The sequence below is a fragment of the Palaemon carinicauda genome, chromosome 1 (genome assembly GCF_036898095.1).
Source record: "Palaemon carinicauda isolate YSFRI2023 chromosome 1, ASM3689809v2, whole genome shotgun sequence".
Taxonomy (NCBI): Eukaryota; Metazoa; Arthropoda; class Malacostraca; order Decapoda; family Palaemonidae; genus Palaemon; species Palaemon carinicauda.
In genome coordinates, this window is record NC_090725.1 from 287,639,759 (window position 1) to 287,664,626 (window position 24,868).

General features: G+C 44.6%; 1 protein-coding gene across 1 annotated transcript in view; it reads right to left on the bottom strand.

The window, feature by feature from the left end:
- Nucleotides 1-310: 310 nt before the first annotated feature.
- The window catches only part of LOC137657538 (gamma-secretase subunit PEN-2-like), a 28,459-nt gene continuing 3,901 nt past the window's right edge, over nucleotides 311-24,868 (bottom strand). The window contains exons 2-3 of the mRNA XM_068391873.1: nucleotides 14,880-14,984; nucleotides 311-645 (exon numbers count right to left, since the gene is read on the bottom strand). Of these exons, the coding sequence (XP_068247974.1) occupies nucleotides 506-645; nucleotides 14,880-14,984 (245 nt within the window). The 3' untranslated portion in view covers nucleotides 311-505. The remainder of the gene's footprint in view (nucleotides 646-14,879; nucleotides 14,985-24,868) is intronic.

Sequence of the window (24,868 nt, forward strand, 5' to 3'; positions counted from 1 at the left end):
ATATACTTAGGTAATTCATGCATAAATTAAAAAAGATCAACCAATTTCATATACAGCATCAATCAAAACACAACCAACCTCAGAAGACTTCAGATCACCCATCCTGTAATATAGCATGGCTATATTACAGAATAAAGTTTTAAAAGGCTTAATAAAATTATTTACCAAATTTGCATACTGTTGAAGAATGACTATTATTGGAGAAACTACAAGAGTTCAAATTTGCTGCTGCTGATTTTCAATTTTGATTCCAAAAAAAAGAAAAAAAAATCATCATCAGGTCCAATAAATGTTGATGAATTCAATTAACTGTACAGTACAGTGTAACTTGTAATTGATTATTAAGCTATCATACTAAATTATAAAGGCCCTTAGAATCCTCATATGGAATGATAGAAACCACTCTATAAAGTTCACAAAGAGTTTTACAAAAAGGTAAAATATTACGCAAAGGATATGGTACAGTAAAACCTCTATGAGAGCAGAAGAACTTGAAGATAAATAATTATGGAACTCCTTTCGGTATTATGAACGACATACGATCTGCCAAGGCACCCCATTCACTGCGCATTTGTTGGAAGACTGTGACCCACGTGATGAGCCCAATCAGCCATACCAATGCACCTATGCCTGATATGATGACATCTGTGAAAGATAACATTCAATGTCATAAACACCATACAAATATCTTCGAACAAAATAACCTCGAAAAGAAGTTACAATACCAAGATGATATGAAAGGGGCAGTATAAAATACAGAAATATTCAATAAAAAAAAAAAAAGAGAGAGAGAGAGAGAGAGAGGAGAGAGAGAGAGAGAGAGAGAGAGAGAGAGAGAGAGAGAGAGAGAGAGAGAGAGAGAGAGAGAGAGAGAGAGAGAGAGAGAGAGAGAGAGAGAGAGAGAGAGAGAGAGCATGCAGTAATAAAATCTTGACTTTAATACAATTAAAGTTCTCTGTTTATTTTGCAGTAAATAATATAATAAATTGTGGTGTGCATTTCATTGAGCTTTTATGAATGGTTTAGATTTTGAATTCGTTAAAATAGTCTTAATTGTGATTTAACAATCTTACTATACCCAGTTTAAACTTATATTGAAGGGGTGCTCTAAATGGTATGTCTTTAGTCCAAATTGCTAATGAAAAAGTTCAATTTTAAAAATCAAATTTATTATCTCAATACTTATCCAATATTCATACTCTATATGATTCAAGCGTGAGCTGGATGAGAAGAAAAGTTATATTTTTCCAAGATTTTGACTAGCCCATCGAGTAATTTGAATCTCACTTTCCCACACATGACTAGCATTTGTAGATAGCCATCTTTCTTAAGTTGCTCCTGGGCCCACTAGATTGTAGAGAACTGAAAGGGTCTAGTAAGCAGAATACAGTACTGTACCACAAATCGTTAAGAGTAATTTGTATTTTTCCTAACTGTGAAAACTTAAGTCCTATTAGAGTACGCTTTTAGAAAAATAGGAAACAACTGTTAAAACCTTAACGAGGTGGCATTATTTACTACTGGGTGGCGGATAAGCTCCACTCACCCGACAGGCCACCGAGTTCTCACTTTGACCATCAGCCTAGGACTTGTGGGGCAGTTGAGGCAGGAAGTATAACATGAGGGACTCTGGTTTGTGTAATTAGGAAAAATAAATATTTCAAAAATTTTAGATTTGTTCTTAAGCAAAAACAAACCTGTGTCCTTTAATAGGAGACATATACTTTGGAAGTAGCAAGTCCCTAACCAAACTGGCTGGCTTACTATGCCAGGATATGTCCAAGCACATAGGTCCTGTACAGGCACAAAACTAATGACTCATATCAATATCATATCAACCTAGTCATGAAGATGAGGCAGGTGTTAGGCTAGGTCACTATCAGGAACAGGTAGACGGTCAAGGAAAACTTATATATTTGTGGAGAGTATACTGTCAGAATGTATCATTATTGTAAAATAGTTTCATAAACTTGACCATCCTCGCCTTCAACTGGGAGGATAGGGGAGAAACTTCTAAACAAAACTTACTAGTAAGAATAGTTGCTTGATCATGTGGCTCCACTACATGTAGCATCCGATCCAGCACCCCAGAAAAGGGGAGAGGGAAGATAGAAGGGGTAGAATGGCCAGTCATTCTACCTATCATTCTAGAATCACGTTACGACCGCTACCTTAGACAAGATGTTTCTAGTCCTGTGAAGTTACCAGACTTTGTATTCATGAATTACCTCCTCAACTAGTTCTTCCTGAGAGCTAGGATTGATTCGATATGTTTCACTTCATGCGCTGGAATCTGGGATACTCCCTTCCTCTCCTTGCCAGCTAGAGAAGCATGTTTGAATGCCCTACAAAGTCAGATAGAAACAGTGTCCTTCCAGGACAGGAAGATGTGCGATCCAGGTGTCCAAAAGATCATTCATACATGGAAGAGATGAAGAAGGAACTGAGGTTGTGAATGGCCGGGTTCTAGGTTCTAACTGTGAATTTCTGAAACAAGGTGATGATAATCTTTTATTCTCCAAAATGACTTGATACATAGGCAAAAATATGCAATTTCCTACTTGCTTCACAAGGGCTAGGCAATATGGACCAGGATAGATTGTCCCATATTCCTGCTCCAATGACATGGGATGGTAAGGAGAACAATGGTTGCTGATTTCTAATGCTTTAGGAACTACCGGAGCTATTGCTGGGGAACTAGCAGCTGTCAAACGAAAGACATGTCAACTTAAAATAAAGGAAGACCTTGGTTATCCTGAAGTACATTTTAAAGACCTGTTTCTTTGTAAGGAATGTACTACAGTCGTGTGTTGTAGGGTCTGATATTCTCCTTTAGGACATTTGCCAGCCAGCCTAATAAAAAAGCAATCTCCTGTAGAGAAAGAAAGGAGTAACAACCGTTGGCTGATCTCCTTCAATAACTGAACTGCGTTTGGCTGTCATGCTCTGAAGTTAATGGGACCCTGTGCCTTACCCTTTGGAGAGCAAATGTGAGAGTGTGGTACCCTGCAGAGCAAAGCAGAGCCACACAAGTGCCTGTACTTGGTCAGTGAGAAGCCTTATCAACAACCGTGCAAATACGATGTGGCCTCTCTATGCTTTTATGGGTGCTGAGATTAGGTCTAAGAAGTTGCCTGTTTAAAATCCCTATGGCTCAAACATGGTATTTGGTCAAATCTTGGAGCATGAGAGATTTCCAGTCCTGGACTAGTAGTCTGAGAGTGAGGGGAGTCAAGAGGATTCCTAGAGCAGAACCGTCTCTCAATGGGGAAAGAAAAGGCAGGAGTCAACTGCACAAACTCCTATTGATCGATCTTCTTGCACTTATTTACCCATAAAGGGGAAAAGCTATTCCAACAGGAAGATGAGTCAGCAGAAGATCTCTAATTTCCTCTGTGCTGAATGGTCGTCGTCTTCTTTGTCTTTGGTGAAAAGAGTCAAGTGGGCTCCCGGAGCAGCACTGTGTCTCGAATGGGAGAAATGGTAGGAGTCCCGAGTCCATTCGGATAGTTGAAATCAACCTCGATAACGACACGAGGTTGAGTGTTAATGAGAATTTCTTGAAAGCTTAATACTTGTAATCCTATCTTTTGATGCCTTTACTTGTCATAGCTTATGGATGGTGACAGCTTCTCTTCTTATTAAAAATGGTACGAGAGGAACCATAGAAGATAATCACAGCATGTATTTTTGACACTGGAACTAACTATTTCTAATAGCACAAAAAAAGGTTCTTCACCTCTTTTTATAAAGGAAACTTTCTTACAAAAGATGAATTTAATGCCCTGACTGGACACGAGAACATCTCATCAAGGTCCTTATTAATGGAAGATTCCAGAGTAGGCAATAATACATACCAGGGTACGATTTTGGTCTTGTAATAATTTTTTATCCTGAATTCATGAAAAACATATTAAGACTGATTTGGTAGAGGCTAAAAGGCAGGAAATCTTTGGATTACAATTCTTGCGACTAAGCTTGCACTTGAAGCATATATCATATGAATATTGGGAAAGATTCCTTGAAATAATACCCACTCGCCTCCAGGTAAAATCATTTCCATATATCATAAAGAGCTCCTTATGGTGAAAAATATTAGTCTTACGGTTCAAGACCTTCTATTCATTTATCATTATTACTAACCAAGCTACAAACCTAGCTAGAAAAGGAGGATGCTAAAGCCCAAGGGATCCAACAAGGTACAGTAAATAGCTCAGTGAGGAAAAGAAATAAGGAAACATAGAATAGTGTGCCTGAGTGTACCCTCCAGCAAGAGAACTCTAATCCAAGACAGTGGAAGATCATGGTGCAGAGGCTGCGGAACTACATAAGACTAGAGAACAATTGTTTGATTTTGGAGTCCTTCTCCTAGAAGGGATACAGCTTACCATAACTAAAGAGTATCTTCTACCGTTATGAAGTCGAATGTAGCCACTGAACAATTACAGTGCAGTAGAGAACCCCTAGTGAAGAAGGATTTTTCCATTATCTTAGTTTTTTCAGGTGAATGAGGAAAGAAAAATGGTGTAAATATAGGCCAGTCTATTCAGTGTACATGTAAGCAAAGGAAAAATGAGTCGTCATCAGAGAGGGATCAAACGCAGTGCTATCTGGCCAGTCAAAGGACCCAATAACAACCCTCAACCAGAAGTATTTTAACGACTTGCAGGTGCCTTGGAATACTTGATGGTTTGGAGCCTGGCTATCAGATAAGCATTAAAATTGGAAAAGTAACTAAGACCCTATAATATGCATTTAGTCTATACTTGAGTGGTCAAGATACCAAAGAGCAAACATCAATTTCATATAAATTTTAGTCTAAGCTACATTTGATATATTGGAAAAATGCCTTGCCTTTAAACAAAATGTTATTTTTATTAATAAAATAAATTTTTGAATATACTTACCCGATAATCATGTAGCTGTCAACTCCGTTGCCCGACAGAATTCTATGGAGGGATACGCCAGCTATCACAATACTAGAAGGGGGTGTATTTACCAGCGCCACCTGTGGCCAGGTACTCAAGTACTTCTTGTTGACACCTCCTCAATTATTCCTCGGTCCACTGGTTCTCTATGGGGAGGAAGGGAGGGTCGATTAAATCATGATTATCGGGTAAGTATATTCAAAAATTTATTTTATTAATAAAAATAACATTTTTCAATATTAAACTTACCCGATAATCATGTAGCTGATTCACACCCAGGGGGGTGGGTGAAAACCAGTGTACAAGATTAAAGGATAGCTAAGTATCCCATATTTCATATAATCAGTTATCCACAATAACAATGAAATAATAAGTACCTGGTAAGGAAGTCGACTTGAACCGTTACTCTGCCTTTAATAAGATCGTCTTCCTTACTGAGCGCAGCGTTCCTCTTGGGAGGCTGAATCAACTCAAAGGTGCTAAAGTATACAGGGCTGCAACCCATACTAAAGGACCTCATCACAACCTTTAACCTTGGCGCTTCTCAAGAAAGAATTGACCACCCGCCAAATCAACAAGGATGTGGAAGGCTTCTTAGCCGACCGTACAACCCATAAAAAGTATTCAAGAGAAAGGTTAAAAAGTTATGGGATTATGGGAATGTAGTGGCTGAGCCCTCGCCTACTACTGCATTCGTTGCTACGAATGGACCCAGGGTGTAGCAGTACTCGTAAAGAGACTGGACATCTTTGAGATAGAATGATGCGAACACTGACTTGTTTCTCCAATAGGTTGCATCCATAACACTCTGCAGAGAACGGTTCTGTTTGAAGGCCACTGAAGTAGCCACAGCTCTCACTTCATGTGTCCTTACCTTCAGCAAAGCAAGGTCTTCTTCCTTCAGATGAGAATTTGCTTCTCTAATCAGAAGCCTGATGTAGTAAGAAACTGAGTTCTTAGACATTGGTAGAGAAGGCTTCTTGATAGCACACCATAAGGCTTCTGATTGTCCTCGTAATGGTTTTGACCTTCTTAGATAGTACTTAAGAGCTCTAACTGGGCAAAGTACTCTCTCCAGTTCGTTCCCCACCATGTTGGACAGGCTTGGGATCTCGAACGACTTAGGCCAAGGACGGGAAGGAAGCTCGTTTTTAGCCAAAAAACCGAGCTGCAAGGAACATGTAGCCGTTTCAGATGTGAAACCTATGTTCCTGCTGAAGGCGTGGATCTCACTTACTCTTTTACCTGTTGCTAAGCACACGAGGAAAAGAGTTTTTAATGTGAGGTCCTTAAAAGAGGCTGATTGGAGCGGTTCAAATCCTGATGACATTAGGAACCTTAGGACCACGTCTAGATTCCAGCCTGGAGTGGACAACCGACGTTCCTTTGAGGTCTCAAAAGACCTAAGGAGGTCCTGTAGATCTTTGTTGGAGGAAAGATCCAAGCCTCTGTGGCGGAAAACCGCTGCCAACAAACTTCTGTAACCCTTGATCGTAGGAGCTGATAGGGATCTTACGTTCCTTAGATGTAACAGGAAGTCAGCAATCTGGGTTACATTGGTACTGGTTGAGGAAAACTGCATTGGCCTTGCACCAGCTTCGGAAGACTTCCCATTAAGACTGATAGACTCTGAGAGTGGATGTCGTCCTTGCTCTGGCAATCGCTCTGGCTGCCTCCTTCGAAAAGCCTCTAGCTCTTGAGAGTCTTTCGATAGTCTGAAGGCAGTCAGACGAAGAGCGTGGAGGTTGGGTGTACCTTCTTTACGTGAGGTTGACGCAGAAGGTCCACTCTAGGAGGAAGAGTCCTGGGAACGTCGACCAGCCATTGCAGTACCTCGGTGAACCATTCTCTCGCGGGCCAGAGGGGAGCAACCAACGTCAGCCGTGTCCCTTTGTGAGAGGCGAACTTCTGAAGTACCCTGTTGACAATCTTGAACGGCGGGAATGCATACAGGTTGAGATGGGACCAAACCAGCAGAAAGGCATCCACGCGAACTGCTGCTGGGTCTGGAATCGGAGAACAATACAAGAGGAGCCTCTTGGTCATCGAGGTAGCGAATAGATCTATGGTTGGCTGACCCCACAGGGCCCAAAGTCTGCTGCAAACATTCTTGTGAAGGGTCCACTCTGTGGGGAAGACCTGACCCTTCCGGCTGAGGCGATCTGCCATGACATTCATATCGCCCTGAATGAGCCTCGTTACCAGCGTGAGCTTTCGATCTTTTGACCAAATGAGGAGGTCCCTTGCGATCTCGAACAACTTCCTCGAATGAGTCCCTCCCTGCTTGGAGATGTAAGCCAAGGCTGTGGTGTAGTCGGAGTTCACCTCCACCACCTTGTTAAGCTGGAGGGACTTGAAGTTTATCAAGGCCAAATGAACTGCCAACAACTCCTTGCAATAGATGTGAAGTGTCCTTTGCTCCTGATTCCATGTTCCCGAGCATTCCTGTCCGTCCAGTGTCGCACCCCAGCCCGTGTCCGATGCGTCCGAGAAGAGACGGTGGTCGGAGGTCTGAACAGCCAAAGGTAGACCTTCCTTGAGAAGAATGCTGTTCTTCCACCACGTTAGAGTAGACCTCATCTCTTCGGAAACAGGAACTGAGCCCGTCTCTAGCGTCATGTCCTTTATCCAGTGAGCAGCTAGATGATACTGAAGGGGGCGGAGGTGGAGTCTCCCTAACTCGATGAACAGGGCCAGCGATGAAAGTGTCCCTGTTAGACTCATCCACTGCCTGACTAAGCATCGGTTCCTTCTCAGCATGCTCTGGATGCATTCTAGGGCTTGGAAGATCCTTGGGGCCGACGGACAAGTCCGAAAAGCTCGACTCTGAAGATCCATACCCAAGGAGACAATGGTCTGGGATGGAACGAGCTGAGACTCCTCAAAATTGACCAGGAGGCCCAGTTCCTTGGTCAGATCCATAGTCCATTTGAAAATCTCCAGACAGCGACGACTTGAGGGAGCTCTTAAAAGCCAGTCGTCTGACGGAGCCGGACACAAGATCATGATACTGCTGCACAGTCTGTAAACTGTCAATCATGGGCAAGCGAGGAAGTACAGTGACAACCCGAATCTGTCTAGACTGTCTGGGTCGTACAGACAACTCCTTAACGGGTTGCTGAGGTTGCCGCACTGCGTCACAACAAGTCCCTTCTGTTGGTTGTTGAACGTCTTCCCCGTGACACATTGACTCCGTAAACAAAAAATCCTCTAACAAGGACTAAGCTTGGACTGCATGTCATGCAACACAGCTCAAGGTCTATGGGAGCAGGTGTGGTAACAGACGGGATTAGCGGCTGAAGTGTAACCATTACCTTCCCTGTAAGCATGTTATGCTTAAATAAAAGTCCATAAGAGGTTATGCAGCTAAAGGCTCCCTCCAAATGACAGAGTCCTCAAGGGAATATCAGAAGGAGGGAGAAAAGAACTTTCTCATCTACAGGGACCTTATCCTAGAAAAGCTAAGTTCTCTGAGTGAGGGTTCACAGGTGCAAAGCAGCAGACTAGAAGGCAACGTTATGAAACTGCTTGACAGTCTAGTGAGTTGGCAACAACCCAAGATGTGTTGAGAAGCATGCGGTAAGGTATGCAGAGCATGATGTATGCAGAGTATGCTGTATGCAGAGCATGCTGTATGTAGAGCATGTTGTATGCAGAGCATGCTGAATGCAGAGCATGCTGTATGCAGAGCATGTTGTATGCAGAGCATGCTGAATGCAGAGCATGCTGAATGCTGAGCATGTAGTAAGCAGAGCCTGCTGTAAGCAGAGCCTGCTGAAAGGAAAGCAGAGCGTGTGCATGGCGTTTAACATTTCTCAGAAATTCCATGACCAGTGCTAGAGTGCTTTATGCATGCTTGCATGGGGTTTAAACCATGGTATGCTGAACAGCAGAGTCAGAACGAGCTGGAACAACAATAGTGTGGTTTCCTCTTCAAGACTCCGATGAGGGAACACCTGAGGCTCAGTCTGCAAAGGCTGAATAAAAGACAAGCAGAAGGAAGGCGCATGGGTGGAGGAGGCTGACTCCTAGCATGAGTGGTTGAACCCAAGGGTTGCGCTTGCTGAGCGGTTGGCGGAAGCGGAGTAGCAAGTTCCAGTTCCTGTGGTGTGAGCGGAGCGCGATGAGGAAGAGGCTGCGCAGAACAAGGTAAATGTCTCGCAAGCTGAGGCTCCTGAGGCGCAAGGCTAAGGTGTTGTGGTGCTTGCCTTATGGAGGGTTGAGCTCGCTGCAGCAAGAGCTGAGGAAACTGACTCATGGACGGGAGAGGTTGTTGTACCTCAACCGAGTGTTGCATCACTGGTGGAGCAGCAAGTGGAGGCGGAGGAAGAGAGGTATAATCCTCCTGATCCCAATGTAAAGGTTGCCTTAAGAAAGGCGGAGGCTGAACACCACAGGGAACAGCAAACTCAGCACGTGTCTCAACATCGTACGCCTGGCAGGTGGAACTGCTGGCAGGTGGTACTGCGATCAGGCGGAGCGAGTGTAGGTGGAGGGAGTGTAGGCGGAGGCGGAGGAGCAACACTCTCAGTCCGACACTCACGCATCAAGTCCGAAAGCTGTGCTTGCATGGACTGTAGTAGAGTCCACAACATCATACGCCTGGCAGATGGTACTGTGATCAGGCGGAGCGAGTGTAGGAGGAGGGAGTGTAGGCGGAGGCGGAGGAGCAACACTCTCAGCCCGACACTCACTCATCAAGTCCGAAAGCTGTGCTTGCATGGACTGTAGTAGAGTCCACAACATCGTACGCCTGGCAGATGGTACTGTGATCAGGCGGAGCGAGTGTAGGAGGAGGGAGTGTAGGCGGAGGCGGAGGAGCAACACTCTCAGCCCGACACTCACTCATCAAGTCCGAAAGCTGTGCTTGCATGGACTGTAGTAGAGTTCACAACATCGTACGCCTGGCAGATGGTGCTGCGACCAGGCGGAGCAGGTGCAGGCTGGGCGAGCACAGGCGGAGCAGGTGCAGGCTGGGCGAGCACAGGCGGAGCGAGAACAGGTGGAGGGAGTGTAGGCGGAGGAGGAGGTGCAACACTCTCAGCCCGACACTCACGCATCAAGACCGAAAGTTGTGACTGTATGGACTGCAGTAGAGTTAACTTGGGGTCGGCAGACACTAAGTTCTGCTGAGGTAAAGCCTTAACAGCAGAGATCTGTTGTGGAAGAACCTTACTCCTCTTAGGCGGAGTGTAATCAACTGATGACTGAGGAGAGTCAGAGCTAACCCAATGACTGCATTCGGGTTGTGAACTTTAACTTCGTACGTCTGGCATAGGTCTGGACTTAACGTTTAAGAAGTCTTGAGACCTGAGACCAGCGTTACTCTGCCTTTATTTTCTCCCCTAATCTCTTCTGCAGACGAGCAAAATAAGGGCTCAATCGTCTGCGGGTGGGAGTGACGGTCTCGGTAAGACACGCCCACAACCACCGAGAATACTTCTGTGCGCCGATCAAGGCCTGCTGAACCCTTATGCCCTTCGACATTGCTTCTCCCCTGGGCTTGGGAGCTTGCAAGAGGTCCCGGACTGGGAGGACGACTGGCGCGCACAAAAGTACCCTCACGCACTAATCACTTATCACTTTGATTTCTGTTTGCACTTATTTCACTGAACTCGAAACTTTAAGTGGTTTGTACCTGAAATACGCAATTCTATCCTTTCTCAAAGTTAGTAATTGCGAAAACAGAATTACAATGTAACAGAAAAATCTAATGAAAGATAATTCAGTGGTGGAAAGAGACTAAACACTAGATCACTCTAGAAACGTTTAGTTTCTTCCCCTAAAGAGACTAGGGAGAAGAGCAAAAAACGATAACGACGTTACTCGTACGCCTGGCAGGCTTGAATGAAACGTTTATCCTCTTTCTCCCTCCGTCTCTATCTCTCTCTCTCTCTCTCTCTCTCTCTTGACTTAGAACCTGAGAGAAGAGCCCAATCATATATATCGTTAAAACATATTATTGTTAAAGGAAAAAAACTGAAAAGTTCCTTTATTAGGATCAAAACCATTAAGTTAAGAAAGAATGAACAAAACGCTAGACACGGTTACTCTTACTGCAACGTGAAACCGTGAACATTCTTTCTCTATCGTAACGATAGAGTGCAAGTTGAACGTTCTGAACGTCAACAACTGCAGAGACAAAACAAAACGTTAGTTCAGCTTTGAAAACAGTACGAGACTGTCAAAGAAAATCTTTCAAACTCTGTGGCGGAAATAGCATAATATGTTAACAGGTAAAACCGAAATGACGGGCTCAAAGTTTATTAACTTCGGTAAAAGACCGCCTACTATTAGGAAGGTCGAATATAAACAAATATAAAAATTAATTTTAATGAGTTTATAATAAAAGGAAGTTAATCGAAGAGGCCTATAAGAGGCGGAGAGATATAAAATAAATCTATAACTTTTGTTAAGCAAAATTAAGAAAGAGAGTCTATACTCTCTTAGACACCAACACTTCCGTCTAAGGGAAGGGTCGGCCATTGAAAAGTGAACGAGAGTTCATACTCTATCTCTCTCTCTCTCTCTCTCTTTCGTCACCAAAATTAATCAAATTAATTCCAAAAGCTAACTAAGCTAATATAGAAGTTTCCAGTAAAGCGACAGCCGAAATCAAAGAGAAATACTTCACCAAAGTCGTGAAAATACTCCAAGAACATATGCGTATCCCAGAACGTCTTGCCGGAAGCACGACAGAGGAATAATTGAGGAGGTGTCAACAAGAAGTACTTGAGTACCTGGCCACAGGTGGCGCTGGTAAATACACCCCCTTCTAGTATTGTGATAGCTGGCGTATCCCTCCATAGAATTCTGTCGGGCAACGGAGTTGACAGCTACATGATTATCGGGTAAGTTTAATATTGAAAAAAGGTAGTCTACACTAAGACTACTGTACAATGAATATCAATGAACAATACTGTATTGTAGTTTATTTCAAAGTAATTGATGGATCCAAACAGCTGATAGAGAAACTACCCGATGAGGAAGACCATTCCACAACTTGGTCACAGCTGGAATAAAACTTCTAGAATACTATGTAGTATTGAGCATCATGATGGAGAAGGCCTGACTATCAGAATTAACTGCATGCCTAGTATTTTGTCCGTTTCCAGTACTGAATCTGGACATTATTCTGGCGAGTCCATGGCGAGGTTCTGAATGTCTTTTTGTCCGTTTCCAGTACTGAATCTGGACATTATTCTGGCGAGTCCATGGCGAGGTTCTGAATGTCTTTTTGTCCGTTTCCAGTACTGAATCTGGACATTATTCTGGCGAGTCCATGGCAAGGTTCCGAATGTCTTTTGTCCGGTTCCAGTACTAAATCTGGACAGTTTTCTGGTGAGTCTATAGCAACAGGGTCATTCCTTGCAGAACTACAAGTTTCCTTTAATCACATGCTAGCCTTGGGCGATGAAGCAAGTCCTTGTACCTCTGAAGGGCTAACACAGACACAGTACAGAACTTCAAGACCTGCAGACTAAAAGTGTTTATTGGATTATCTGACCCCTGAGGATGATGAAGTTCTTTGATGATCTCGAAGTGATCTATCCCTCGAAAAGTATCTGGGAGAATTAATTGCTCGAGGTGTCTTAGGGACGTCTCTCCTTAAGACTAGGCTCCTTGTGTGTAGAGATTGATCTTATGAAGAGTACTCTGTGGTACTATCATTATTATTATTACTATTACTACTAGCTAAGCTACAACTCTAGCTGGTAAAGCTGGGTCTATAAGCCCAAGTGCTCCATAAGGAAAAAATAGCACTGTGAGGAAAGGAATTAAGATAATAAACTACTGTATCTATGAGAAGTAATAAATAAGAAATATAAATTATCTTGAGATTAGTAAAAACATTAAAATGGAAAAAGTATGTCATATATACTGTATTGTAAGTTATGAAGACAAAAGACAGACTCATGTAGCCTTCTTTCTATGAACTGCGTGTGATCTTCAGAAGATCTGGCACTGAGAGGCAAGGTTTCTGGAACAGGGGACCGATCATATATAGGCGCATGCTTAGTAAGCGATGAGCATGCCCAAACATGAAAGCGTGATCTGACAGCTGAGCCTGTCTTAATGGGTGAGTGTGATTTAACAGGCAACCAAATCTTAATGGGAAAATGTGTATGTGCAGATACATGAAGCTGCTGTGCGCACACAAAAGAATGCATGTGAACAGACAATCATTCCATAAAAATGGAGTGAGCATGAACAGTTGAATAAGTGTGGATAGGTGAGCACAAATGCACACGTAAGCAGGAGAGCAGTTTTTAATTGGAGAGTGTGGATGTAGTCAAAAGGAGAACGCAAGTGGACATGAACAGATGAAGATTCAGGATGTGGCGAATATTCATCCATTAGAGAACATGCGCAAACAGGAGAATACATATTGAAAAGAGAGCACACAAACGTGTAAACAGAAGAGTGTGCTCTACAGAGGGGAGCAAACGAACAAGTGAGTATTCATGTCCAAATGAGCGTGCACAAGCAAAAAGATGAAAGTGAGCTAACAGAAGGGCGTGCATATGTAGGGAAGTGTGGGCGTGAACCAATGATTGAGTGGTTACAAATGTGTGTGCTGATACTGGAATATTCCAGTTCCAATGAATCCAGGTCAAGTGGGGACCGCGTGCAAGAACAGATAAGACCTCAGGATCCGATGAGTGTGAGCTAATTAGAGAGCACATGCCATCAGCTAAGACTAAGACCTCAGTCGCTAACTGGAGAGCAAGAGTGAACAGGTAAGACCTCAAAGATCAGATAAATGGTGCTAAATGGAGAGCGCGCGAACAGGTGAGTGCTTCCATACATTAGCGCACAATGTCTCTCCTACATATCTGAAGACTTATCGTCCTTTGCAAAGGTTCATCTTCGGAGGACATTAAGGCTACATCTTGGGGAATTGAAGACATCCTTGTCATATTCCAGAGAAGGATGAAGGATGTTAAAAGCATTCCCTCCTTTTCAAACCTGGGCTGGATGGAGGGGGGGTCATGTTAAGTACTCCCTCTACAGGGAGGGCAACAAAAAACATGTCATGAAAAGACTAAGCCCATGATATTGTAAGGGCTTGCAAGAGTTTTTCTTTCAACAGATTGGTTTTAATGGCTAAGGAAGGCCACAGCATCACTAGGATGTCGTCCTTAGCCATGTCATCACCAGTTTACAGGAGTTTTAGGTTCCCTCTAGGTAGATGGAATTTCTACTTTTCTAGGGGGAAGCAGATACAGTAATGTGGCCTTACTCTGGATTTAGGCCAAGGTTAAATCAATGTCACCATCCTTATTCAACTTCCCCTAGAAGAGTGATACAGAAAAGGCTCAGAAGCCAGAGTATCCGAAGGAGAAAGAAGTTCTGTAGACTTCTTTGCCTTCAAGGAAGACTCCAAAGAGAAGAATCTTACTTGGACCTTCTTGCCGTACTATAGCCACTGGAAGGATGCCTACTCCCTAAACTTCTCGCAAGGTGATGACTGAATGTAGTTATGACCTCTGCAAAAAGGGCACAAACACTAGGAATCTACTTTAGTCCTGCTCAATAAAGTTCCACACACATGGCCAGGAATCTAAGGGAGGGACTGCATATCCACTAACTTTTCTCCATTTGCTTCTCCACAAATGGTTTCTACATTTTCTCAACACACAACAATATGCCAGTAAAAAAGGTGTAAAAACCCAAGTTTGTTTGCACCGAGGGTACGTCTGTGCCAATTGACTGCTAAAATCAAAGTGGCTACTTAGCAAGCTAGCAGGGAGGCATGGCTTCCCAAAAAGCCCGCCACTAAGTACCCTAAAGCTTTTTATAAATTTTTACATCTGAGTTTCCAGCTCCGCCGAAATAATACTACCATTTATAGATGAGGGTTTGTATTCTTGTATGAACAACTAAAAATTCATGTTGAATACAACAAAATCAAAGCCAGGTAAATTAACAATTGTTGAAAACACTCACATTTACGGATCTGTTTCTGCTCTGGATAAGGTGGCGCCCAAAATGCTTCTCTGAGAAACCAAATTGCATTGACAGCCCACATAAATGGCAAGAGTGCAAAACCAGCTGAAAAGGAACAAGAAAATTAAGTCATCAGCAAGATATCAAAGTTAATAAGTACTGTAATTTGTATTATTTCTAATTACAGTATAAAAATCTGAGTTCTTTATTAGGAGTATGACTTCAACGCAAGTTGAAATAGCCATTGAATTCTTAACAAGGTACAGTAGATATAATTAACGCTACTGTGTCCCTTCTTTTCAAGATGTTTCCCCAAATATTAGCACACGGGTGATCTAAGAAGTTTATGGTCTTACTGTATCTCCAAAAAGTACAAACACCACATATTTTTGTGGTAAGCTTCGTCCTTCAAGTTCTTCTAAGTTGCGAAGAGTGAAACAGCCCAGACCACAGGCCCCCATCGCCAAAGATTCTAACTAGGCCAAATCATGCGCTGGGAAGATTGCTGTTTCCGAGCCCAGTGGTGCCATAGTCATTCAAGCGAGATTTGCCAAATTTGGTTCAACTGACAGGGAGACAGGTAAAATTCCTCACGTAGGTAGTACATTGTATTTCCTTTGACAGTTCTTGGCTGGAGGGATACTCTTAATAAATCTATTAACCAACGGCAAACACGTTTGACTCATGATTTGTTCTTGAAATACTTCAATGGGTTCAAAGATAGTGTCTGTCCAAGGAAGTTGCAGTGAAGATCGTTTGCTTGCAGGACTTCCGAACAGTTTGTTCGCTGACGAGCACTTCCCCTGAACAGGATCCTTCAACAGTCCGGCTACCGTAACTGGTTCATTTTCCATACCAAACTCAGGACTTTTAAAAGACACTGATTCTGGGTCATTATGGTCTTGATTCAGAGTCTCAGAGTCATTCACTTGATCAGGTGTCTGCCCTTCATGTCTTATGGGAGATGCAGGGCGCTCCGGAGTCCTTTGTTCCTGACTGGGGGTGTTGGAGGTCTTTCAGGCTGGGTTGAAGGAGCAGGGACTGAGATCGGTGTAATTTCAAATTGCTCTCTTCTTTGAGAAAAAAAAAAAAAAAAAAAAAAAAAAAAAAAAAAAAAGTTCCGATCATCCTTATTCCTTCTCACAATCTTTATTCCTTCGCGCCGTAGCTCATTTCCAGTTGGCGATGCGGATGATGAGGATCTTGATCAGCAATTGGGAGAAAAGTGATGGCATGATCGACCATAGTTTCTCAATTTCCACTGCTCTTTCTTTTTTTCCAAGATGGCGATATTTGAGATCCCAATATTCGTCTCGCAGATCGTCCATGTATCGCCAATGATCTTTTGGTGTTTGTGACATGGGCGAGGATTCCTCTATAAATGTCTCATCTTTTGCATATAGGTGATCGGTCAAGTGGTTCGCCCCAGTCTCACAGCTCTCCCATCTCCATCCTACTTTATATTGGCAATGCATCACGTGGTACCCTTCGTTATAGTGACAATCGTTACAGCGAAAGACCTTCAGGAGAAAGACTTCTTTTGGCCCCCTTTGGAGAACAATTACTGTATGATCTTTGGTTCTTGTCCCTCCGTCCCAAAAAACATATGCTACATTTGTGGTGGGTTTAATGCCCTACCCAGTGTAGCTGGTACCATTCTATCCCCTGTTCTTCAAGCAGAGGAATGAGGAGGAACCACCGTGGAAGAAAAAAATCGGACCAGGGACCGATGGAGGAGCTGAGGGAAGATATAGAAAAAGAGCTAGGAGAATCCAAAAATCCTTGTCATCCAAAAAAGCAGATCATCTTAATTTCTAAAATTTTTCTAAGGATGGGGGCCTCATTTAGATTTGGATTTTTTGGAAGGTAGATTCCTGTCTTTTTTCTACATTTTTATCTTTCTTTTTCCATACTTGGCCCAGTGTTTGGTAGGCCATGTCCAGCATTCGGGGAATGGGGAATCTTGAGGGCAGTCATGCTTCCTGCATTTATTACCATGTGAAGGCCAACATGATGTTTACTAATGAAATTATTGCAAGTCTTTCCTTCTATTCCAAGATAGAGCTGCATCTTTTGCCCATTTTTATCTGCCATGATCTCTCTTCACCACGCTCATGAATTTGGAACACAACAAAGGCGGTCGTTACCCAATGAAAACCCAAGAAGAACTGAGGACGTAACGTCTTCAACACACCAGAGACAGACGGGCTCCAACGCCTGCTATATAAGAGTTTAAAGGTAGATCATGAATGGATGGGGCAAGGGAAGTGACAGAGACACTGTCCAGCAAGACTATGCCCTAGACTGACCATTTATCATTACCATTATTACTTGCTAGGCTACAACCCTAGTTGGAAAAGCAGAATGCTAGAAGCCCAGGGGCTCCAAAGGGGAAAACAGCTTAGTGAGGAAAGGAAACAAGGAAAAATAAAATATCTTAAGAACAGGTGCATATGATCAGTGCCCTAAATGCTTGTCCACCAAAACTAGGACCTGGGAGGGCCAAGCAATGGCTGCTGATGACTCAGCAGATAGCCCTATAGGCTTCCCAAAACTTCTCATCCTTAGCTCACAAGGATAGTGAGGTTCCAGACACTACAAGAAACTGTCAAACTTGAGCTGGTATCAATCCACAGTCCACTAGATCACTAGGCAGGGACAATTCCAATAGGCTACCACAACCCCTAAAAATTGTTCTAACGGTCAGACACAACGAACGCTGAACTTTAACATTAATAAAGGACGAGAGGTTTATATTCGTGTAGGAATATATTATGGATTTCGGCAAGATACTGTTATAAAAAAACATTCAAAATACCACAAGTACACTAAATAGTAGTGTTATTCTGTTTCTTATACTATTCTATAACTTTACCAAACTGTCTGGAGGGAGGAGACTTCCCTGATAGGTGCTATGATGAGGATAGAAGCATAACAGAATTATCATTTTTTTTTCATTCAAATCTGTAACTTTGTTTATAGTGGTTTTGGACAGTATTATTATTATTACTTGGTTAGCTACAACCCTAGTTGGAAAAGCAGGATGCTATAGGCCCAGGAGCCCCAACAGGGAAAATAGCCCACTGAGGAAAGGAACCAAGGAAAAATTAAATGTTTCAAGAACAGTAACATTAAAATAAATATTTAACAAAACAAGAGGAAGAGAAATTGGGGTTCATGTATGATATTTATAATTACTAGCGAAACTGAAATTCGCTGTAAGAAATGGACGAGTGCTGGCTAGTTTGGTATTTTTCTCTATATATTTAATGGGGGCTGGGGCATTATACCTTACGTATCGGTCGATTAAAATGTGAAGTCAATCTCTACTCTAAGTACATTGTTTACATCTGGGAGACTGATGTCAAGTTACTACGGTAACTGTGCAGGCATTGCTTGCATTCGCTTTGGCCAGCTTTTCTGTTTTTTGTATGACGTAATCCTTACTTGGCTTTTTTAACCGATTAGGCGCTTCCAAATGTTTATGGAAAAGTTCCTAGATGTTGTTCTACAATAGCCATTCTTTTTTTCCACCCTTCCCTTCAGTTTGAGTTAAACCACCATCACATAAAGACATCTATCTCCAAGAGGAAACTTAAAATGTTATTTTTATTAGTAAAATAAATTTTTGAATATACTTACCCGATAATCATGTAGCTGTCAACTCCGTTGCCCGACAGAATTCTACGGGAGGGATACGCCAGCTATCACAATACTAGAAGGGGGTGTACTCACCAGCGCCACCTGTGGCCAGGTACTACAGTACTTCTTGTTGACACCTCCTCAATTTTTCCTCGGTCCACTGGTTCTCTATGGGGAGGAAGGGAGGGTCAATTAAATCATGATTATCGGGTAAGTATATTCAAAAATTTATTTTACTAATAAAAATAACATTTTTCAATATTAAACTTACCCGATAATCATGTAGCTGATTCACACCCAGGGGGGTGGGTGAAAACCAGTGTACAAGATTAAAGGATAGCTAAGTATCCCGTATTTCATATAACAGTTATCTCAAAATAACAATGAAATAATAAGTACCTGGTAAGGAAGTCGACTTGAACCGTTACTCTGCCTCTTTTTTAAGTTCGTCTTCCTTACTGAGCGCAGCGTTCCTCTTAGGAGGCTGAATCAACTCAAAGGTGCTAAAGTATATAGGGCTGCAACCCCTACTAAAGGACCTCTACACAACCTCTAACCCAGGCGCTTCTCAAGAATGAATCGACCACCCGCCAAATCAAAAGGATGCGGAAGGCTTCTTAGCCTACCGTAACAACCATAAAAACAACAATAAAAGCATTCAAGAGAAAGGTTAAAAAAGGTTATGGGATTAAGGGAATGTAGTGGTTGAGCCCTCACCTACTACTGCACTCGCTGCTACGAATGGTCCCAGGGTGTAGCAGTTCTCGTAAAGAGACTGGACATCTTTAAGATAAAATGATGCAAACACTGACTTGCTCCTCCAATAGGTTGCATCCATTATGCTCTGCAGAGAACGGTTTTTATTAAAGGCCATCGAAGTAGCTACGGCTCTCACTTCGTGGGTCCTTACCTTCAGCAAAGCAAGGTCTTCCTCCTTTAAGTGAGAATGGGCTTCTCTAATCAGAAGCCTTATATAATACGAAACCCCGTTTTTGGACATGGGCCTCGAAGGTTTCTTGATGGCACACCATAAGGCTTCTGACTGTCCTCGAATAGGTTTTGACCTATTAAGATAAAATTTCAGAGCTCTGACAGGGCAAAGAACTCTTTCTAGCTCGTTACCTACCATGTTGGAGAGGCTAGGTATTTCAAACGATCTAGGCCAAGGACGTGAAGGAAGTTCATTCTTAGCTAAGAATCCGAGCTGTAAAGAACATGTTGCAGATTCGGATGTGAACCCAATGTTCTTGCTGAAGGCATGAACCTCACTGACTCTTTTAGCTGTTGCAAGGCAGACGAGAAAAAGAGTCTTGAGGGTAAGGTCCTTGAAGGAAGCTGACTGGAGAGGTTTGAACCTAGGTGACATAAGGAACCTTAAGACTACGTCTAGGTTCCAGCCTGGAGTGGGTAGACGACGCTCTTTAGAAGTCTCAAAAGACTTAAGGATGTCTTGAAGGTCCTTGTTGGAAGAAAGGTCCAAACCTCTGTGGCAGAGAACTGAAGCCAACATACTCCTGTACCCTTTAATCGTAGGAGCTGAAAGGGATCTCTCATTCCTAAGATGTAATAGTTAGTCAGCTATTTGGGTCACAGAGGTATTGGTAGAGGAAACTGCATTGGCTCTACACCAGCTCCGGAAGACTTCTCACTTGGATTGGTAGACTCTACGAGTGGATACCCTCCTTGCTCTGGCAATCGCACTGGCTGCCTCCTTCGAAAAGCCTCTAGCTCTAGCGAATCTTTCGACAGTCTGAAGGCAGTCAGCCGAAGAGCGTGGAGGTTTGGGTGCAACCTGTCTACGTGAGGTTGACGTAGAAGGTCCACTCTTAGAGGGAGAGTCCTGGGGACGTCGACCAGCCATTGTAGTACCTCTGTGAACCATTCTCTTGCAGGCCAAAGGGGAGCAACCAGCGTCAGCCGTGTCCCTTCGTGCGAGATGAACTTCTGAAGGACTTTGTTTATGATCTTGAACGGTGGAAATGCGTAAAGGTCGAGATGGGACCAGTTCAGCAGAAAAGCATCCACATGAACTGCTGCTGGGTCTGGAACTGGGGAACAGTACAAAGGAAGTCTCTTGGTCATGGAGGTGGCAAACAGATCGATGGTCGGCTGACCCCACAAGGTCCAAAGTCTGTTGCACACGCTCTTGTGGAGGGTCCATTCCGTGGGGATGACCTGATCCCTTCTGCTTAGGCGATCTGCTGAGACGTTCATGTTGCCCTGAATGAACCTCGTAACTAGGGTGAGGTTTAGACTTCTTGACCAAATGAGGAGGTCCCTTGCGATCTCGTATAGGCTCCTCGAATGGGTCCCTCCTTGCTTGGAGATGTAAGCCAAGGCTGTGGTGTTGTCGGAGTTCACCTCCACCACCTTGCCTAGCAGGAGGGACTTGAAGTTCAATAGGGCTAAATGAACTGCTAGAAGCTCCTTGCAGTTGATGTGGAGCGTTTCCTGTTCCTCGTTCCACGTTCCCGAGCACTCCTGTCCGTTCAAGGTCGCGCCCCAGCCCGAGTCCGATGCATCCGAGAAGAGATGAAGATTGTGGGTCTGAATCGCCAACGATAGGCCCTCCCTGAGAAGGAGATTGGTCTTCCACCACAAGAGAGTGGTCTTCATCTCTTTGGTGACTGGGATAGAGACTGCTTCGAGAGTCAAACCCTTGTCCCAATGAGCTGCAAGATGGAATTGAAGAGGGCGGAGGTGGAGTCTCCCTAGCTCGACGAACAGGGCCAACGATGAAAGGGTCCCTGTGAGACTCATCCACTGTCTCACCGAGCAACTGCTCCTCTTCAGCATGCTCAGGATGCAATCTAGGGCTTGGCTTATCCTTGGGGCCGATGGAAAAGCCCGAAAATCCTGACTCCGAATCTCCATTCCCAGGTACACAATGGATTGGGAGGGAATGAGCTGAGACTTTTCTAGATTGACTAACAGACCCAGTTCTTTGATCAAGTCCAAAGTCCAGTTGAGACTCTCCAGACAGCGACGACTCGTGGAGGCTCTCAACAGCCAGTCGTCTAAATAAAGGGAGGCTCTGATGTCCGATAAGTGGAGGAATTTTGCTATATTCCTCATCAGATGCGTAAACACCATAGGAGCTGTGCTTAGGCCAAAACACAGGGCTTGGAATTGGTAGACAACCTTTCCAAAAACGAATCTCAGGAAAGGTTGGGAGTCTGGATGAATAGGAACGTGAGAGTAAGCATCTTTCAGGTCCAACGAGACCATCCAGTCCTCCTGCCTGACCGCTGCTAGGACCGACTTCGTCGTCTCCATCGTGAACGTCTGCTTGGTGACATAAGCATTGAGCGCGCTGACGTCCAGCACCGGTCTCCAACCTCCTGTCTTCTTGGCCACCAGAAAGAGACGGTTGTAGAAGCCCGGGGATTGATGGTCCCGGACTATAACCACTGCCTTCTTCTGTAAAAGGAGCGACACCTCCTGGTGCAACGCTAGCCTCTTGTCCTTTTCTTTGTAGTTGGGAGAGAGGTTGAGGGGAGATGTGGTCAGAGGGGGTTTTCGGCAGAATGGTATCCTGTAACCCTCCCTCAGCCAACTGACAGACTGGGCGTCTGCACCTCTCTTTTCCCAGGCTTGCCAGAAGATCTTGAGTCTGGCTCCTACTGCTGTCTGGAGATGAGGAGAGTCAGTTTTTTCCTTTAGAAGTCTTGGAACCTTTCCTAGACTTGCTCCTGGAAGAGTCTGGACGGGAGCTTCCTCGGCTGGGGGCTCTACCACGAAAGGGCGGAAACCTCGTAGCAGGAGTATCAGCCACTGGGGTGCGATAAGTCCTGGGGACTGAGGTAGCAACCTTAGTCTTACGAGCTGATGAGGCCACAAGATCATGGGTGTCCTTTTGTATCAGGGCCGCAGACAAGTCCTTAACAAGCTCTTCGGGAAACAGGAACTTAGAGCGCGGAGCGAAAAGGAGTTGAGACCTTTGACAAGGTGTGATGCTGGAGGAAAGGAAGGTACAAAGCTGCTCCCTTTTCTTAAGCACTCCTGACACAAACATCGAAGCAAGCTCGTCAGATCCATCCCTAATAGCCTTATCCATGCAGGACATTAAGAGCATGGCTGAGTCCTTGTCCGCAGGGGAGGTCTTCTTGCTAAGGGCCCCCAGGCACCAGTCTAGGAAATTGAACATCTCAAAGGCTCTAAATACACCCTTTAGGAAGTGATCAAGATCTGAGAAGGTCCAGCAAACCTTAGAGCGCCTCATTGCTGTTCTACGAGGAGAGTCTACCAAACTTGAGAAGTCAGCCTGGGCAGAGGCAGGTACTCCCAAGCCTGGTTCCTCTCCTGTGGCATACCAAACGCCCGCTTTAGAAGTGAGCTTAGTCGGAGGAAACATAAAGGAAGTCTTTCCTAGTTGCTGCTTAGACTGCAACCACTCCCCTAAAATCCTTAACGCTCTCTTAGAGGACCTTGCAAAGACGAGCTTAGTATACGTTGACTTGGCTGGCTGCATGCCCAGCGAAAACTCAGATGGCGGAGAGCGGGGGGTAGCAGAGACAAAATGGTCTGGGTATACCTCTCTGAAAAGAGCCAAGACCTTACGAAAGTCAATAGGAGGCGGAGAAGACTTGGATTCATCCACGTCTGATGAGGGGTCCAGGTGTGCAGCCTCATCATCAGAAACCTCATCACCAGAGTGTAGCGAAGTGAGAGGTAAGGTATGCTGAACAGCAGAATCTGCACGAGCTGGAGCAAAAACGCTTGTGGTTTCCTCCTCAAGTCTCTGTTGAGGGAACACCTGAGGCTCAGGCTGCAAAGGCTGGTCAAAAGAAGTAGCAGAAGGTAGGCGCATGGGTGGAGGAGGCTGACTCCTGGCATGAGTGTCTTGACTCAAGAGTTGCGCTTGCTGTAAGGTTGGTGGATGCGCAGTAGCAGGTTCCTGAGGAACGAGTTGAGGTTCCTGAGGTGTGAGCTGCGAGCGTTGAGGTAGTGGCTGCGCAGAACGCAGTAATTGTCTCGCGAGTTGAGGTTCCTGAGGCGCAAGGCTAAGGTGTTGAGGCTCTCGCCTTGAGGAGGGTTGAGGTCGCTGCAGCGAGAGCTGAGGAGTCTGTCTCATGGATGGGAGAGGTTGTTGTACCTCAAGAGAGTGTTGCCTCACTGGTGGAACTGCAAGTGGAAGCGGAGGAAGTAAGGTATAAGCTTCCTGTTCCCATTGCTGAGGTTGCCTTAAGGAAGGCGGAGGTAGCTGCACACCACTGGAAACTGTCAACTCAGTACGTGGTAAGGTATCCTGAGGAGCCTCAACATCGTACGCCTGGCAGGCAGGACTGCGGTTAGGCGGAGCGATCGCAGGAGGAGGTGTAACCTTCTCAGACTGACACTCACGCATCAAGACCGCAAGTTGTGACTGCATGGACTGCAGTAGAGTCAACTTGGGGTCGGCAGACACTAAGGTCTGCTGAGGCAAAGCCTTAACAGAAGAGATCTGTTGCGGCAGCACTTTACTCCTCTTAGGAGGTGTGCATTCAACTGATGACTGCGGCGAGTCAGAGCTGATCCAATGACTGCAGCCAGGTTGTAGAGCTCTTGAGGTCTGGACTCTGCGTTTGAGAGGTCTTGAGACCTGAGTCCAACGTTTCCTCCCTGACAATTCTTCAGCAGACGAGTAAAAGACGGGCTCAATCGTCTGCGGGTGGGAGTGACGGTCTCTGGAAGACACGCCCGCAACCACCGAGGATACTTCTGTGCGCCGATCAAGGCCTGCCGAACCCTTTTGCCCTTCGACATTGCTTCTCCCCTGGGCTTGGGAGCTTGCAAGAGGTCCCGGACTGGGAGGACGACTGGCACGCACAGAAGTACCCTCACGCACCACACTGACACTGACACTAGCACTTGGCGCTGCACTGACACTAGCACTCGTCACAGCACTGGCACTATTACCACCCACTGCACTCTTGACCTTAAGTTCCTTGACTTCGGCCATAAGAGACTTATGATCACTAACCACCGACTCCACTTTGTCACCTAAAGCCTGAATGGCACGCAAAACAACAGACATATCAGGTTGAGGGCAAATAGTACGTTCGGGGGTAGCCACTACAGGGGGAGGAAAAGGTAGGGGATCATGAGGTGAGGAAAAAAGTGAAGAGCGAGAAGAACTCCTCCTAACTCTCTCTCTCTCTAACTTGGTTGAATACTTAAGAAATCGGACAAAATCAAGTTCCGAAAGTCCGGCGCATTCCTCACATCGATCTTCCAACTGACAGGGTCTTTCCCTACAGTCAGAACAAGCGGTGTGAGGATCTACCGAGGCCTTCGGAATACGCCTATTACAAGACCTACATCGTCTATGGGGTGGGGCTTGTGAAATGTCAGACATCTTGAATCAA